Raw genomic sequence first — 17,267 nt, forward strand, 5'->3', positions numbered from 1 at the left:
AGTGTTTATAATTGATTTAAATTAGTGAATAATTTGAGCAAGGCTGTTCTTATTTTATGAGTCTAATACTTAAACTTTCAGTTTTCATTAATTATTGTTAAATAATTCTCATACAGATGCCACCTTCAGTACATTTTGAAAAGTTATATTATGGAGAGCCTGAATTGAAAATTGAATCGGAGAACAAGCCAGAAATCATTTATGTAAGAGCCTGTTTGTTTTGCTTTGCTTTTCCTTGGTCTGACCCTATACAATTACATTTTAAATATGTTCCAAAGGGGACATGGTGGCTCAGTGGCTAAGACACTGAGCTTGTCGATTGAAAGGTCTGCAATGCCGCATAATGGGGTGAACTCCCGTTACTTGTCGCAGCTTCTGCCAACTTAGCAGATCGAAAGCATGTAAAAAATGCAAGTAGAAAAATAGGGACTACCTATGGTGGGAAGATAACAGCGTTCAATGCACCTTTGGTGTTTAGTCATGCCAGCCACATGACCATAGAGACGTCTTCGGACAGTGCTGGCTCTTCGGCTTAGAAACGGAGATGAGCACCACCCCCTAGAGTCGGGAATGACTAGCACATATGTGCAAGGGGAACCTTTACCTTTATCTTATGTTCCAAAGGAGGAAAGGGAGCTGTTTTCAAAAGCCAAGAGGGCATTTGAGAATTTAGGGAATCTACCTGAGATAACTTTACATTGATTCTGATAGCGAAATTAAGCTTGGCTGAACAAAAGTGGGAGGGAATCTTCTTGAGTGGAAGAGTATGTCATGTTCGTTTTCTGGGGGTTTTCCCCCCTAAATCTTGATATATGCTTTGAGTAGATCCAGGTTGAAACAAATCAATCACTATTTTTGTAACTTGCACCAAAATCTACATACTCTGCAATCACACTTACTGAATAATCAAATGAATAGATCTTCAGTCAGTCAAAGTTTAATATAAAACATAAGCTAAGGAATAATAGAAACATCACTATTATTACTAGTGTAAATTATGTCTGTAGAACCAGAAAACAGAATGTTAATTTTGGAGTTTTTTGTCTTCTCTTAGTTTGGTGTCAACTCTGAAGCGGACCTGGCTGAAGCCATCTTGTGCTGCCTCATAGTTGCCACAAACTCTGAGAGGGGGAGGGGAGGCGGGGAAATAGATAGGCTTGCTAATAATCAAAACAAAAAGTTTTCTTGTGGGAACCAAGGTTATCCCAACAAGTGGCAGGTGAGGGAGGAGAGGAGTGACCAAGCACCATGCCAGCTACTCCTATTGGACAATGTGACCTGTGACATCTGGAGAGGGAAATATTTGCTCTTTTAACTATGGAAAAACCATGGGAACTTTCATTAGCTGTGCCAATATGATGTTTCCAATAAGCATGTTCTTTGAGGAATCTACCTGCCTTGGAGTTCTGATTTTAGCTGCTGCATTACTCAGAACGCAAACACTTGGTTGTTTGCTTGTAGATATTTAATTACCCATCTAGGTAACATCAACAATATGAGTGAGTGTGGGATTTTCTCCCTTTTTATAGGCAGTAATTACCCTGCCAGTTTTAGTGAGATATGGTTTTTGCCATGGTAGTCCTTTGATTAGAATAGTATTTTCTGCTTCATTGGATAACAAAATATCTTCATGCAAACAACCAAATTTAGAGAGCACCAGTTCTAACTATAATTCCAAACTATGTTACATACGAGTTATATAAATTATTTTCTGTTAAGAGTGTTATTTATCTAAACCTAAGACATTAAACTAAAATTATAACTTAAAGCTAAATTGAAATAATGTAACACCTATTTAGCTATATATATTTATTTAATGTTCAAAAGTTAGCGAGTTACATTATATTAAGAGATGAAATTAAGATTTGATCTTGGTTACATAGTAGAATTTGTCACCATTTAGAAAAGTTGAATTTTTATTAGAAAGCAGTTTGTATGTAGAAAATATCAGAATGGCTTGGGCCATTTTATCAGATAAAGGGAAAAATAAAACAAATTTCAACATCTGTATAAAAACAGCAATATAGTAAAATGTAGGCAATAGATTCTGTGGTCCCTGTATCACACATTCATAGTCAAGTAGCATATTTTTTTTTCGTATCTGTCTGAAGAGCATTGAACTGAGTGTAACTCAAACATTTAACCTGTGTTAAGGCCCATCTCAGCTTGGATAGTATAATGTGGTTTAAGTATCTCACCATGCTAAACATACAAGACTGGCTGCTTAGGAAAAGACTAGAAGACTAGAAATGTACTTTCATAGGAGGCTCATCAGAAGAAGATGAGCCTCCTATGAAAGTACATTTTATCAAGAAGCTATCACTTTCACATGGCACTAAAATTGTCTGCTTATGTCTGGAGGGTCAATCCTATAGGGAAAAAAATTAACTTCAGCAATACTCGAAGATTAGACAGATTTTTTAACTCAGTCTAATTGATCCTGTTTCACAGCAGAGGATAACATTAGAGAGCCAGCATGGTACTTGGAGGATATTTCTTAAGAATTTGGATTGCACAATTTCTAATTTTAACAATTATCGTAAGGGCCAAGCTATGCTCTATACAAGAACTGGGCATATACTTATGACAGCTCTAATAAAAAGATATTTCTGTTATGTAAAAAGTTTCAGTTGCTGAGGCTGATCTTTGGGTCTACTGAGTTATATCATCCAGATGTGCATTTCTCCCAACTGAAGCCTGAAATTCAATTCCAAGGCATCTGAAAACTTTGACTTGTTGAATTTGTGCCCATTTTATTGTCACCTGTAATTTTTGGGGCACTTAACAAATAGCAGAGAATGTATTGTTACTTCATAATCTGTGCAATGGGTGGTGAATGATCTTGCCTAGACCAGTCTGGGATAGAATGACTTCATCATCGACATAAAGCACCATTGGGATATGTCTGTGTGCTAGCTTTGGTGGAAAAAAAATCAGCAGTGTTCTGACAGACCACTGGAGTTATGTCAGACTTGAATAAAATGAAACCAGAATGCAGTGGAATTGTTGCAAAAAACTAAATAGCAGAGAGAACAGAAAAGCTAAGACTGGAATACACCACTCTGTGTTGTTGTGAAGAATTTGAGCAGTTAAAAGGTCATTCCCTGGTGATTGAGATGATTAATCAGGTGTTATATTATTGTGTATTTTTCCTTTAGTTTGTGTTCTATATTTTGTCGTCCTCTTTTACTTTTAAATAGTTACTAATTGCTTTATTCTATACTAGTATTTGGCCACAGTAAACTTTGACTCACTGACAAATAAATAAAGACTCAAACTGAGCTTGATTTTGGTAACTATGGTCTACCCATATAGTTTTCTTGTATACAGAAATTGTATACTATTGTCTTCCTCTGGATATTGAATTTCCTCTTTCCTCACTAGAGAACTGACAACGTCCAACAAGGTCTCACTTCACTTCTGGGGAAGGAAACAAGAGATCAGTTGTAACTGGCTAGATGCTACCAATAGCTATAATGTTCTTGTTGTGATTGTTACTACTAAAAGATTTATTTAACATACTTGGAAGTAAACATTTCATTCACTTGTCTTTCTTTATTACATCCTTGCAACAAAGAAGTTTTCATTACAGATAATATAGCATAATGTTACTCAATTAGGTACATCCAACTTTCTAAAATTCTGCTTTGAAATGTTCTTTATTTTTATTACTTAATGACTCATCTGTCTTGATGTTTGGTTGATCAGAAATACTGTATATTCTGTCTTTAATGAAAAAAAAGACAGTCCCTAAACAGTTACGGTGGTGTAATTAGCATATGCTCAAAAGAATTAACCATTGTCAGTTAATTATGTTACTGCACTTACGCTAACTAGTCTAACTGGGGGAAAAAAGAATATTAGCATTTGAAAGTACTATTTTAGAGTCACTTTGGAGATTAATGTTAAGTAGCGTTATGGAAAAGAAAACAACTGGCATCCAGAAAATAATGCAAAACAAACATTTTAGAATAACTTAAGAATCATTTGCATCATAAAATGCATAATAACCAGAGATTAAAATAAATGTTGTTTGCATTTCCAGAGTCCATTTGAAATGTAAATGTGATAGTAAATCTTTGTTGCTTTTCTACATATAGTACACCCAGGAAACCTTGAAGAAAGAATTACAATTCTTTATTGGCTAGCATCAAATTAGGAGGAGAATTCCTTTTTTTTTTAATACTTCTTAGTAACTGATAGTCTACAAGGAAAAAAGTTTTTTGCATTGGGAGGGGGCACATTTTTGTAACATAGCAAATATCTCACCTCTTATTTGTTTGTATAAATGGAACAAACAGTTATTTCTAACCTGTAGTAGTTTCCAAGAGAGTAGATAAGGAAATATATAGTTATTCCTCCAATGCAAAAATTAAAGCGTGTGAATAATAAAAAGAAAAATCAAGGTGTGTGAATAATACATTTTAAGTTGAAGTTAATTATTTAGGACTTGAATGCTACTTTTTTATAACCAAAGTGTTTTACTGCAGATTGTATCATCTGATAGTGAAACTGAAGATCTGCCAAAGGATGAATTGTTTGCAGGATGTGCTTTAATGAAAAAAGGTAATGTTGATGTTGAATTCTGAATTTCTTGCATGTGGATTAAAGCTAACAATCTTTACCTACAGATATTGTTTTACATTCCGAATGCACCGAAGGTGAGTGAGAGAGGTTATTGGATGAAAGATTGCAGAATTTGGGAATTTTCATTTTTTTGTTTCATTGCTAATATCTGCTCTTTGAGTAAAAGGTAAAAAGAATTGAAGTACTAGGATACAGTATAATAAAAACACCAAAATGGCCATTAGAATGTGTTTACTGAATGAACTGCAGAGAACTCTTTATGCCTGTATTGTAGATGGCAACCAAAATTATAATAGGCATATTCTAATATGGTATGCATTGCATTTAAAATAGTATTGCTGTATGGTATTAAAGGGGGAAGGAAAAGTTTTTCCTTCTAATAACACTGACTGATCACGAATGAAAGACATCGCTAAAAGATTTCTAGTAATCTCTGCCCTGCAGCAGTTAGACAACAACAGTTAGACACTATTCTCATAGTGTAATATTTAATGGAGGTGGGGGGTTTTGTTTTGCACATTCTGTAATTGTACTATGGAAAACCTCTTTCAAATTGTGAACTTTCACATGAGACTTTTCATGTTCTAAATAACTGGAAATCATAATGAGCTCATGTTGGTCAAGCCATAACTAAGTTCAAATTCTTGTACCATTTATCGGCTAACATAAACAATTAACACATAACTATATTTTCCACTCATATTTTCAAAACTCCAGCTTCCAGGAAGTTCTCCAGTTTTCTTATCCTGCCCATGATTAATAACTTTTTTTATTATTGTCTTAAATGTTTAAACCACATGAAGAAAAACAGGAACAGTGTGAAGAAACAGCTGACAGTTTCCTTGGTCTACACAAGCATGGAAAATCTAAAAAAAGGCATATGCTATCCGCAAACTCAAAAAGGTGAGTGTACTGTAACACTTGGTAGACAAATTCTGGATTTCTGCTATTAGCACTATTTAATATTAGCATAGGATTCAGGAGAATCAATCAAGTCCAACTCAGCCACAGAACTGTGCTACATGGCTTTGACTGGTTACTCAGCCCAATCTACTGCACAGAGTGGAAAAAAATAGGACAATGTAATGCAACTGGAACATACTGGAATCCGGAAGAGAGCAGCTGGTCGGTGCACATGCGCGTGGCAGCCAGCTGCTCTTTCAGGTTCCGTCACGCGCATGCTCACCGGACAGCTGGTCCAGCGCGCATGCGCACCAGCCAGCTGCTCTCTTCCAGGTTCCGTTGCGCACACGTACCAGCCAGCTGCTCTTCACAGAAAGACCACGTGGCCAGCGTGCATGCACACGATGAAATCCGGAAGAGCAGCTGGCAATGGCGCGTGTGCCCACAGAGTGGGCTCTGTGTGCCATGTCTGGCATGCGTACCATAGGTTTGTCATCACGGTGCTGGAGGAGAGGCAGGATATGAAATTAATGAATAAGTGAAATACGTACTCTATATAACAGTGCAATATTTTTAATGACAAGGAAGACCAAAGTGAAGGTATTATTTTAATTGCATATAATAAACATGGTTAAAATAATAATTTGCTTAACATTGGTAAATACATAAAGTATCACATACATGCATATTAGAAAAGCATCAATCTAATTAATATTCTGCTAGATCAGAGGTAAACATGCTTTGAAATATAAGGACTCAAGCAGAATTTTCCATTAAGTTATTTCTGATTGTACAAAGCAAATGCTACTGCAAAGAAGAGTTATGATTACTTATTAATTAGAATTGTGATTAATTTTAAAAAGTAGATATAGGGATATAATAAATTAGTACATGATTCATATTAAATTATTTTTAAAACTGTTGATGCTTTGTCTTGATGCATGTTAATTCTCAGTGCAGTTAAAGCCAGATTTCAATTTTATTTGTTGAAAGCATCACTAACCATGCATGTTCATAAAGCAATTTCTTTGGAAGTCATGCATGAATGTTATGACTACTCACACGTCCTCAAGAGTTTGCTGTATACATTTGAGCATGTCTTCCTCCAGAAAAAAAGAAAAAGGGATGATACAATAGAAAGGGTAAGCACTCTCACTTTTTCAGGAGACCTATGGCAACAACTTATTGTTATTCAGTTACTTCTTTATTACCCAGTGGATATCATTTTGCTAGTTTCCAAATAATTTCTTTGGATTCTTAGGAGTTCTGTCATTAATATTTATATACCTTGCCTTCTATTGCTTCTTCTTTTGTATTATTGTGTTTGTTTTGGCCAAACATCTGTATCTTCTCCAGTGAATCTTATTACAGAACTTAAGAAGATACTATATATATATCAACATATCTATAAATTTTTGAGGCTAGGAAGATAAAATTAGTTACTTTGGACTAGTCACTCTCTCTCAGCCCAACTCACAGAGTTCTATAGTTGTGGGGGAAAATAGGAGGAAGAAAGGGTAGGAATGTTTGCTGTCATGAGTTATTTATAAAAGGAATAAATATGAGATTAAAATATAAAATAAAATAATAAAAACTACTTCTCTACTTATTTGCTTTGGGCTGACATTAGATATAATCTTGAGTTTTGGTTTGTTGGCTTTATTGAGAACCAGTTTTGCATTATGTTCTCCTACCTTCAATAAAAGATTCCTTAAGTCTTCCTCACTTCCAGGCAACAAAGTAATTTCATCACCATAAATGAAGTCATTTTTTCTCCCAATAATTTTAATTCCAACTTTTATTTTATTTTATTTTGCCTCTCTCATGATCTTTTTGGTTGTTGTTGTTTTTTATTTAAAAAGTCATAGAGTGTATGTGCTGGAGCCATACTCGCCTCCCCAAAAAATGGGTCAGGTCAAGAAAAGAAAAAGTGGGTAAAACAGCAAAAACCCGGTTTTCCTTTTATTTTAAATTGAATTTTAATCACAGCATGGTATTGAATATAGTTAATATAATTATAGGCAATTTAAAAAAAAAAATATCTTCCACTCTTACAATTCTTCAGCCAGTTTTGAAAAGCTCCGAAGATCTTAAGTTGAGACCCCCCTGAACTTCTGTATTGCTTGCCTAAAAGTAATGAAAAATTTAATCCTTGATATAAGAGGCACAATAAAATATAGATATTTCTTTGGTTTTTTTAGTAACAGTTAGTACCTAAAAGATTGAAAACTTCTATTATGCCCCACTTGATTTTACAGAGAGCTAAATTTTTGTGATTAACCTGGCATCCTATAGACAAGAAATATTGTGCGTTGAAAATGTAAACAGATTGAGAAAATGATCTGGATTTGTAAATTGCAGTTACAAAGCTCACTGAGAAATCTTTGAACAGGCAATACAATACCAATCCAAGTGACCTAACAATCTTCACAGAGTCCTCAGAAATGTAAATAATATTGCAGGGATTGTTCTAAAACCTAGTGTTCTACTGAGATAAATATAGCAACTTAAACCCAATCAGATTATTTGTTAATTTGGCTTAGTTGAATAACAGGAGCTGTCTAGAGTATTACATAGAGATGGTTTAAAAGTGCATAATCTGATCCTTTTAATTAGAATTTAATGTTGGGTTTTTAATGTTCTTATCTGCTTACATTGGGTGTAATGTAACATTTGTAATGTAATATTTGTAATGATGCCTATGGTGTTTCTATTCAGTAGGTCCACAGAAGCTACAAAAGAAGACAAAGATCAAGTCTTTATTGTGGAAGAGAAGTCAGTTGAAGTTTCACACCTAACTGAAAATTCCCAGAGCATCACTAAAGCCAAGATGATTCAGACATTAACATCTCGTATCAAGTGAGTGGTCATAAAGACTCTAAGTTTATAAAATATATAAAGGAATGTAAATTTACTTTAGTCAGTGTGTGTCATTGTGAACAGTGCAAAGTCATATTTTAGGCTGAATTTCACACCAGTTGAAATGGCCACTTAAAAGTATAGTTGCATTCTGTGGAATCAGTATTGAAGAATACTTTATATAAAATTCTCCAGTGACTTATTTCAGTAAGAGCGACAATTAAAATTGGGGTAGAGGGAGGTATTGTACCTTTGTATTTTACTGAGTAGGCAATCAAAAGAATTATGTTTTCAGACAGACATGATAATTTGAACAGCGCATTTTTGAAAAAGCACAATTGTACTTTTTTGTTAAACTCTGTTGCATTACCCACTCTATTTTGGACCTATCATGCAAACAAGGAATCACTGCATTACGATACAGCCAGTCACAATGCAATATTAAGAGCTTATTCATTTTCCTCTAGGAGAAAAATCCTCCTGAGCTGCTAATTGCTCCCAGAGGTGCTAATTACCACACAGAACTCCTTTGGGATAGTAATAGAAACTCAGAAATTCATTTTTTCTTACTCCTTTAAGTAAGAAAACAAATTGGTTAAATGGATTTTTAAAAGCAATTCATTTTTGCTTTAATATATTAATTTGTGGAAGTGTAGTTTTAAGGATTGGAATGTAAAAATGGCAATAATTTCAGTTGAATACAGGAATACCTAAACTCTGCAGTAAAATATATAGTGAATGTTTATCATCAAGGTTTCAATAAAGAACCCTGTGGCTCTTTAAGGCTAACAGATTTGTATGGTATCACCACTTGTGAATGTTTTTATTTTATCAGTTGCATAAAATAGACTCTCATAAGTTAGAATAAATGGTACTAAGTCTGGGTTCTGAGTCCCTCAGCATACCATTCTTACCACTAGAAAGAAGAAAGCATGTATGTACATATTTTCCCTTTAAAAAGAGAAGGCTTTCTTCTTCATGGAGTTTCTAGAACCATGTAATGACTGGCATGTATGGCTGCTTATTTTGCTGCAATGCTTTGTTTTCTTTTCAGAGAAATATTGCTCTATTTTTTACCTGAATGTGATAAATCAAGAGAACATATTGCATCCATGTGCCCGGAAGATGTTTTATCTATGTTCAAGGTGAGTGAACATTTAAGTTACATTAAAATAAATGGGTCAACACGTATGTGCCAATATCATATAGTTACTGGTAGTCTCACTCAACGCCATTTATTCATTCAAAGTTATAATGGTGCTGAATGAAGGGACTTACGACCTTGAAGTTCTATTGCAGCACCATTGTAGACATCAGAACAAAATTCAAGCATTGATAAACACTTTTTGCCATCCACCTACTTGCTGCCACTGGCTGCCCTTGCCACTACTCTATCAGCCGGGGCCTTCATTCACACTGCCTTTTGCATTGGTGCAGCCAGTGATGAGCTACCAGGCCTCCACATATTGGCTAGGGCCTCCGTTTGTGAAAGGAGGACCTGGCTGTATAAAAAAGAAGACCCTAGCTGTGCTGGCACAAAAGAAGACTGCCATCTAGACGGACATGTTCACCGCATGAAAGGAGAAGGACCTGGCCAACATGCAGAGGCCTTGGCCGGTGTGCAAAAGGAGGCCAAAAGGACAGAGATGTGGAAATAGATAGATGAGGAGAGTTGAAGGTCCCTTACATTTTTACAAGAATGGTTTGGATCTGGGTGTGCTCTTACCTGGTGACAACATGAGATTCACTCAATGGCAGCAACTGGGATTGCCGGAACTTTGGCTTAATGACCCACACATCATGGGGTTGCAGTGGAAACTGGGATTGCCAGTATTGTCTTCACTAAGTCATGTGGTCATATGATGCCACACTTTATAACAACATTGCTTACTGATAACAATTCTGGTTCCAATTGCCATTGTAACACAAGGACTATCTGTATTAAGATATCCCACCAAGTTTGGAACCAACTACACAGTGGGTAAGCAGCGTGCTATCTTCATCCAAGTCCTTAATAGAAATATTGAAGAACATGTCACTAAGTATTGGACTCCATTTGATACTCTGTCTAATTTGATGAGGTACAAGTGAAGAACTCACTAGCGTGACCCATAATTTTTGTAACTTCAATGAGGTTTTTATGTAGACTTTTTCTAGCCTTCATTTTTTCTCATTGGAATTATTTGTAATTATGCTTTTAATTTCTCCTTTTGTAGTCATTTACACCTATCAAGTTTATTTTCTTATTAGTTGCTTTTGCTAGCATTACATGGTCATTTCCACCAGTATTCCTGCTACTTCCACTTCTTCAGTTAAGTCTTCCATTGTAATGAGCATTATGTAAAAGATGGGGTCTTATTTGGACCTTCCTCAACTTTCCAAAGGAGAAAGTTGTCAATGAGGGAAACACCAGTATACTTCAGTTTTGAATATAGTTATACATAGTTCAGTGCTGAAATGAATAAGACTGTTCTGGACAGTGCAAACTGAAGGTTCAGAGACCTGATACAGACTGGATTGTAGCTATAACTTCCCATTTTTCTTTGAAGATTTATAATTTGTTATTGGAAGACACATCATATGTACCTTTACTTTCATTAGGCAGCTAAAAGTAGACATCAGCAACAGTTTTATTTGTCCTCATTTTTATCTTGATAATGTTTACAACATTGCTTTGTTCATTCATTCTGAGTTGTTTTTTTTTAACTTAGTAAGTACTTTTAGAATATATAATTCAAGACCTCCCCTTCTATTGCTTCTACTTCTTTCAAGCAAATGTCCTTCAGCAGCTGTATTTCAGCAGCTGATACTGCACCAAGTTTCTATTATACCTAGAAAATCATATTCGCTTTCTTGTCTTAAGAGTTCAAACCAGTCAAATTTTTTTACTACCAGTTCTGTGGGGGTGGCTTCATGGGCATGGCATGGCTTGGTGGGCGTGACAGGGAGAGGATACTGCAAAATCCCCATTCCTTCCCCACTCCTGGGGGAAGGATATTGCAAAATCTCCATTCTCACCCCACTCTGGGGCCAGCCAGAGGTGGTATTTGCCGGTTCTCCAAACTACTCAAAATTTCCGCTACCTGTTCTCCGAACTACTCAAAATTTCCACTACCAGTTCTCCAGCACCTGTCAGAACCTGGTGAATAGCACCCCTGGTTCAAACTCATCTTGTTCTGTATTCCGAGAGTTAATGCATAGCCAACAAATGCCCCGAACCTTATGCTCCAATTTTCTTCTTATTTTTAATTCAATGTTTAAATAGTCACTATTTCCAATTCCACTTTTTTCTCTAGCACTTAAGCCTTTATCTAAAGTTCTTAATTCAGGGTTTTCATCTCCAATCCATGCAGATTAAATTTAAAGCACTTCTAACCATAATCAAAGTCACTATGCTTTCCCAAATACATTTTTGCCTTTTCTTTCTTTTTTTCTGAGGGAATTAAATCTATCTCCTGCTAGCACTTACCAGGAAACTCAGACATTTATCTCAGAAACAGACTCTTTGATTGGTATCATGTGTATAGCTAATCATTGATTTAAAGTCCTCCTAACCCTAACCAAATTGACTTATGCTTCAAACTTGCTTGTTTCAGTTTCAAATTCACTATCACAACTCCTTTATTGAGATATTCACTGTCCTGTTTTGCTCCTATTTTTCTTCTGAAAACTCGGAGCCTAAGAGAATCTGAAAATTGTTTCTGAATTCTAGTACTGCAGAAGATCATCTGTATCTCTTGCTTCCAGTTGTTACCGTTATCCTCTGGGCTTCCTGATTTACTTGGCTCCTTTTTTTCACTATGAGTTTATGTTCTAATACCTTCTTTGTCTGAACTAATCATTCTCTCATTAGATTGGTTACGTACACTCAAAGCATAGCCCCTCACTACTCCATCCTTTCACATATTCTTCAAGGACTGCTACAAAGTTTGTAGATTCTGCAAATATATGCCAGATTTTTCGGCAGGAGAACAAACCTGCTACAGGTATTGCATGTCACAACTGCAGATTTCTTTATCTTCATTTTTGTTTCTAAAGGCACATCAGGAAGGCTTCTAGTTCTTTCCTTCTTAGGCCCTCCAATATAGACTCTTACCTTAGAAGGAAAATTAGTTACGGATTCCTCCTTAGACTGCCTTGCAAATTTCCACTGGCAAACATCTGGCAGCTTAGTGAGCATAAACAGTTGCATATAGAATTTATTTTCCATAATTTGTTTGTTTCTTCAAAATTGGGGATGAAATTGAGCAATTAACCATGCTAAACTGTTTTGTTTGTAAAAATGTATATGCCACAAATTCACTATACTTGGCATGGGTTACAATATAAAACTATTAAAAAGTATAAAGACCTAAAAGAAGTAATTAAAAAAAGATAATTAATGTTATTGTAATTTTCAATTTTTTTCTAAGTCTCTTTGTGTATTTATTACATTGAAATCAGTAAATAAAGGCAAATCTTAGTTGCATGGCCCTTGAAAATCCATGTTGCTTGCTTTTAACAGAAATAACAATCTCTCTTTTTGATACAATAACCAAATGTTGATTTTATATTTTAAAAAATGCAGACAAGGCCTCTTAACTAAATTCAGATTCTCATACTAACTTTTATTTTATATTTTATATTACTGTAATAGCCAATGCAATATCATTCCCCAGCTGTATTTCTGCTTATCTTAAGGAACCCACCATACCTAGGATCTTCTTGACAATGCAAATTGCAGGGTTGGTGATATGATCTCAGATTGGAACTGTGATATGTGTAACCTTAGTATTTGAAGCCCACTTTTATTTCATTTGTTACTTTTATTATTTCCATTCCATGTTTGTCCAAGACATTTTTAGATTCTCCTTTTGTTTGTATATGTTTTGGTGACTTTGAGTAAGTTTTGATTCCTGGTGACTACATATTGCAATTTTCTACATGCAATTTTCTTGAAAATATTTTTAGAAGTGATTTACCATTATATCTTTCTAGGGATGCCAAAAGTTAATCATCTGGCTTTTGTGGATATTGCAAGATAAGAACGTGGGTTTCCCAGCTCCTAGTCTAATATCTTAATCACTAGACCAAACATTCTATATTAGGGTCTAATATGAATTTGATTCTTTCTGAAATATTTCTACTTCTGAAAGGCAAAACTATACGATTAAAGTCACTGTAGTTTGATTCTTTGTATGATTAAGCAATGTGATAACTATTTCTTATACTTATTTTTCTTTTTGTTCATTTTTGTAAAAATAGTTAAAAAGACATTGGGATCACAGTAAGACTGTCGTTTTATCCATTGATCAGGTAAAATATAAAATATGACAAATATTTTCTGAACTGATTTTCATCATTGCTAATAGATATATTCTTGAAAAAAATAATAGTGAAATGCAATTCATAAGATTGTGTTGCTTCATAGTATGCTTAATACAAAAAGAATGTCCCTCATTACATATGTAAGACATTCAGCTGCTAGCATTGTTACAAATTCTGTTGGAATTATGTGCAACTCTTACTGTCTTAGTCTTGCCATTGAAAACCATCTTCTTTTATTTGTACTGATCCTTGTTTTGTGAATACAGATAATATTTTTCTAATCTAAAACAAAGTTTTTCAGACTTCAGTCAATCAATACCCATATCTGTATTCTCTTTATATGCTGTATATGTATATAAAATTTAATTTAATCAGAACTTTTGGAACCACAAAAGACATTTGGGGATTTTTTATCTTTGATGTAAGGGAATTGGCCTTAGAGTTTATGACTGCCTATTCTCACTTAAAAGTAGAGCTACAATTTGAATTTTCACTGCATTATTCAGAGTTTTAAGCTTATTTCCTAATCCTGCTATTTGAGAATTCTTAGCTATATGAGCAATCTGTAGTTCCCTCCAATGGCCAGTTGCATAGTTAAAATATGTTTATGGTTGCTTTGGGGGCGATTGCAGTGTCTTGGATGTTATGCTATGGAGAACTCCTTCCATAGAGAAGTTGAGCAATTGTTTAAAAGGAGAAGGATAATTTCCTTAATGCAGGGGTGTCAAATTTGCGTTGTCATGGCGTCATCACATGACATATTGGGACTTGTTTTCCCCTTTGCTAAACCGGGCGTGGCCAGCGTGTGACGCATCCGGCTCATGTAGATGGAAGAATGTTGCACAGTAGAATGTAAAATTTTGCTTAAAATTTGTAGTAAATTGCAAACATTTAAGCATATATTTCAGTATTTCTCACAGTATGAAAGACAACTTTCCAAAAAACTCCAGCGTCAAGAAGAACATTGCTTTCAAAAAGTCTATGCCATTGAAAAACAAATTCATCTACGCAAAGAACAAGTAAAAGCAACCCAAAAAAAGCTTGAACATCTTCGGAGAAATATAGCCATATTGCTATCAAGGATGAATCCCGTAAGTGCTATTATTCAATTGCAATATTATATGCAATTAAACTAAATTCTATTCTAAATTCTGCAAAAGTTTTATTTCAGTATTATCATTCTATGTCACAGAAAATATGGTTTGTTTCAGTATTTCCAACAGGACTGCAATCCAAATGAGGCTTATAGGAACCCAAGGAAATATTTTTTTAAACGTTTATGGACTATTTATGTTTTAGAATTATAAGCAATAGAAAATATTAAAGATGCCATTTATTTGGCAACTGCTGTTTCCACTGAAATATTAAAGTAAGAAGGAATGTCTTTTCCCTGATCAGCAGCATACTTTAATTTAACCAATGCAATAAACATTAAAACTTAAATGATTAACCAAATTATTGGCAGATACTTCTGATGTCCATCTTTATGTATTAGTTGATACATAGAGTGATTTTTAAAACACTAGACAAGCTGATCCTTAAAATTCTTACTTACCGTGTTTCCCTGAAAATAAGACTCTGTCTTATATTTTTTTGAACCCTGAAATTTGGCCTTATTGCCATGTGCTCAAAATCCTGATTAGGCTTAGTACCAGGGGATGTCTTATTTTGGGGGAAATGGGTTATTTTTATATAACAGTGTAACAAAATAAAATGGAATCCTAGATTATTCAATTCTTTTAATTTGAATATTACTGTTGATTCTATTAGAATTTTTAATACAGGTGATTCAGTCTTAGATAACTTTGCTCTAAAGCTGCACCATTATTTCACAGAAATAACAGACATTATACAATAAATTGTTTTAATATATTATTTTAAAAGATAAAATAATAAGATAAGGTATAAAATTATATAATTTCCAATATAAATTATATGCAACAGATTTATATATACAGGTCTTAATATATAGGTCTCCAAATATACTCCAAAACACTAAAAAGCCACTCAGAAAAGGAAATAATGATTTGCAAAACAGGAGGGAGACTGAGAATGAAAATATTTTCCCTGGCTGTTATTTTTCTGATGGAGATTAGCCTTATTTAGGCTTTAAGGCTGAATAAAATATGCAATCTGTTATAACAATGAATGTGCTGTCCTACTCTGTAAGTTCTGGCTACATAGTTGGAACAACGGATGAAGCTATCCCCTAAGCCCTATTAATAATGAAAATTCAGATCCAAATAAATGTTCATATCTAGCATTACAAGATTAGGATAGAACACAGAAGTATCAGAGGTTGGGGAGAGGGCAAGCATACATTATGCATAACCAAATGTCTGAACAAAAATTATTTTTTCCAGTGACTTTTTGTTTTTAAATTTCCCATTCTAAGAAAACCATTGCATACCACAGTTGCCTGTGATACACAGTTGTAGTCAAAGGGGCTATTTAGGTTAATTCTCTCTGGAGCTGTTACTATAACAGCAATGCATGTTTGCCGTCTGTTGTTTCAGAATCTTGTTATAAATAATCTGGAACATGTCGATACCATCCTGGAAGAATGTTTAAACCAAGAAATCACTCATCCATTGGTTCCTATAACTACTAACTTCCGACATAAGTGAATCTACGTTGCTGGATAAAGAAAATGGGAGAGTATGTAACGCTTTATAATGTATAATAAGATGCAGATATATATGCAGATAACAAAAGGTTAATAATCTACAGTTATTCTGCAGAAGTCTTCCATGTTAATAGTGATAACAATTTAAGTTCTAAGTTGCCTTTTATGTTATATTTTGAAATTATTGGAACCAGTCCATGAAGACCGTTTACTTTAAAGTATATGGGTGAAGTATAGCAAAAAAATATTTGCTAAATGATTTGTATTCTATAGTCTATACTCTTTTGAATATTCTGTTGGAATTATTGTAAAAATTATTAAAATAATTTTGTTTACTTTTATTGTTTTGAAATAACTTCATGAACATTATATAACGTTTTTGCATGAAAATTGAAGTTTGTTATGACAAGTTATTAAAATTTACTACACCTCATAAATAAAGCTAATTTAAAGCTTGATTGACTGAAGTCATTGACATGTATTTATTAAGGGAAATATTTAATCCAAGGCAATTATTGAAAAGCATATCTAGACTGTAATGAATATCATATCTTAAAATTATTTTAAAGCAAACAAATCTTTAGCATAAGACCTATTGAATGCTTTATCCAATCATTCTACTTTTATACCAGCTTTATCACAATCGTGTTTTGGAATTGCAAAGTATATATCATTTTTGGTGAAGAAAATGATATAGCATATATATTATACTGATACAAAGATGACAAAGCGCTCAGGGTTACCAGAAGAGAGATAGCTAATCAGAGCTTTAAATGGCACAAAGATTTCCAATCTCCTGCTATTGCTCTATTCACCCCTGCTGTTTCTTCCTTGAGTTGATAGAGCTCAATAGAGTTTAAGTATACCTTGCAGGATATTTCTCTTCTTCCTTCCAATCATTTCAAGTATCCAATCTATAGTTTCTTCCTGTTTTCTTTCTAGAAGCCTGAAATAATCACCTGTAACTGACTTTTTTTATTCTGTT

The 17,267-nt window shown here is 34.2% G+C and overlaps 1 protein-coding gene across 1 annotated transcript in view; it reads left to right on the plus strand.

Annotated features, from left to right (window-relative positions):
• Positions 1-16,495, plus strand: part of MORC1 (MORC family CW-type zinc finger 1) — a 63,107-nt gene extending 46,612 nt beyond the window's left edge. The window contains exons 20-27 of the mRNA XM_070943644.1: positions 117-203; positions 4,491-4,566; positions 5,391-5,490; positions 8,212-8,349; positions 9,404-9,494; positions 13,594-13,644; positions 14,565-14,747; positions 16,173-16,495. Of these exons, the coding sequence (XP_070799745.1) occupies positions 117-203; positions 4,491-4,566; positions 5,391-5,490; positions 8,212-8,349; positions 9,404-9,494; positions 13,594-13,644; positions 14,565-14,747; positions 16,173-16,283 (837 nt within the window). The 3' untranslated portion in view covers positions 16,284-16,495. The remainder of the gene's footprint in view (positions 1-116; positions 204-4,490; positions 4,567-5,390; positions 5,491-8,211; positions 8,350-9,403; positions 9,495-13,593; positions 13,645-14,564; positions 14,748-16,172) is intronic.
• Positions 16,496-17,267: the final 772 nt, after the last annotated feature.

The sequence above is a fragment of the Pituophis catenifer genome, unplaced genomic scaffold (genome assembly GCF_029215685.1).
Source record: "Pituophis catenifer annectens isolate HBS135680 unplaced genomic scaffold, rPitCat1.0.hap2 SCAF_4, whole genome shotgun sequence".
Classification (NCBI taxonomy): Eukaryota; Metazoa; Chordata; class Lepidosauria; order Squamata; family Colubridae; genus Pituophis; species Pituophis catenifer.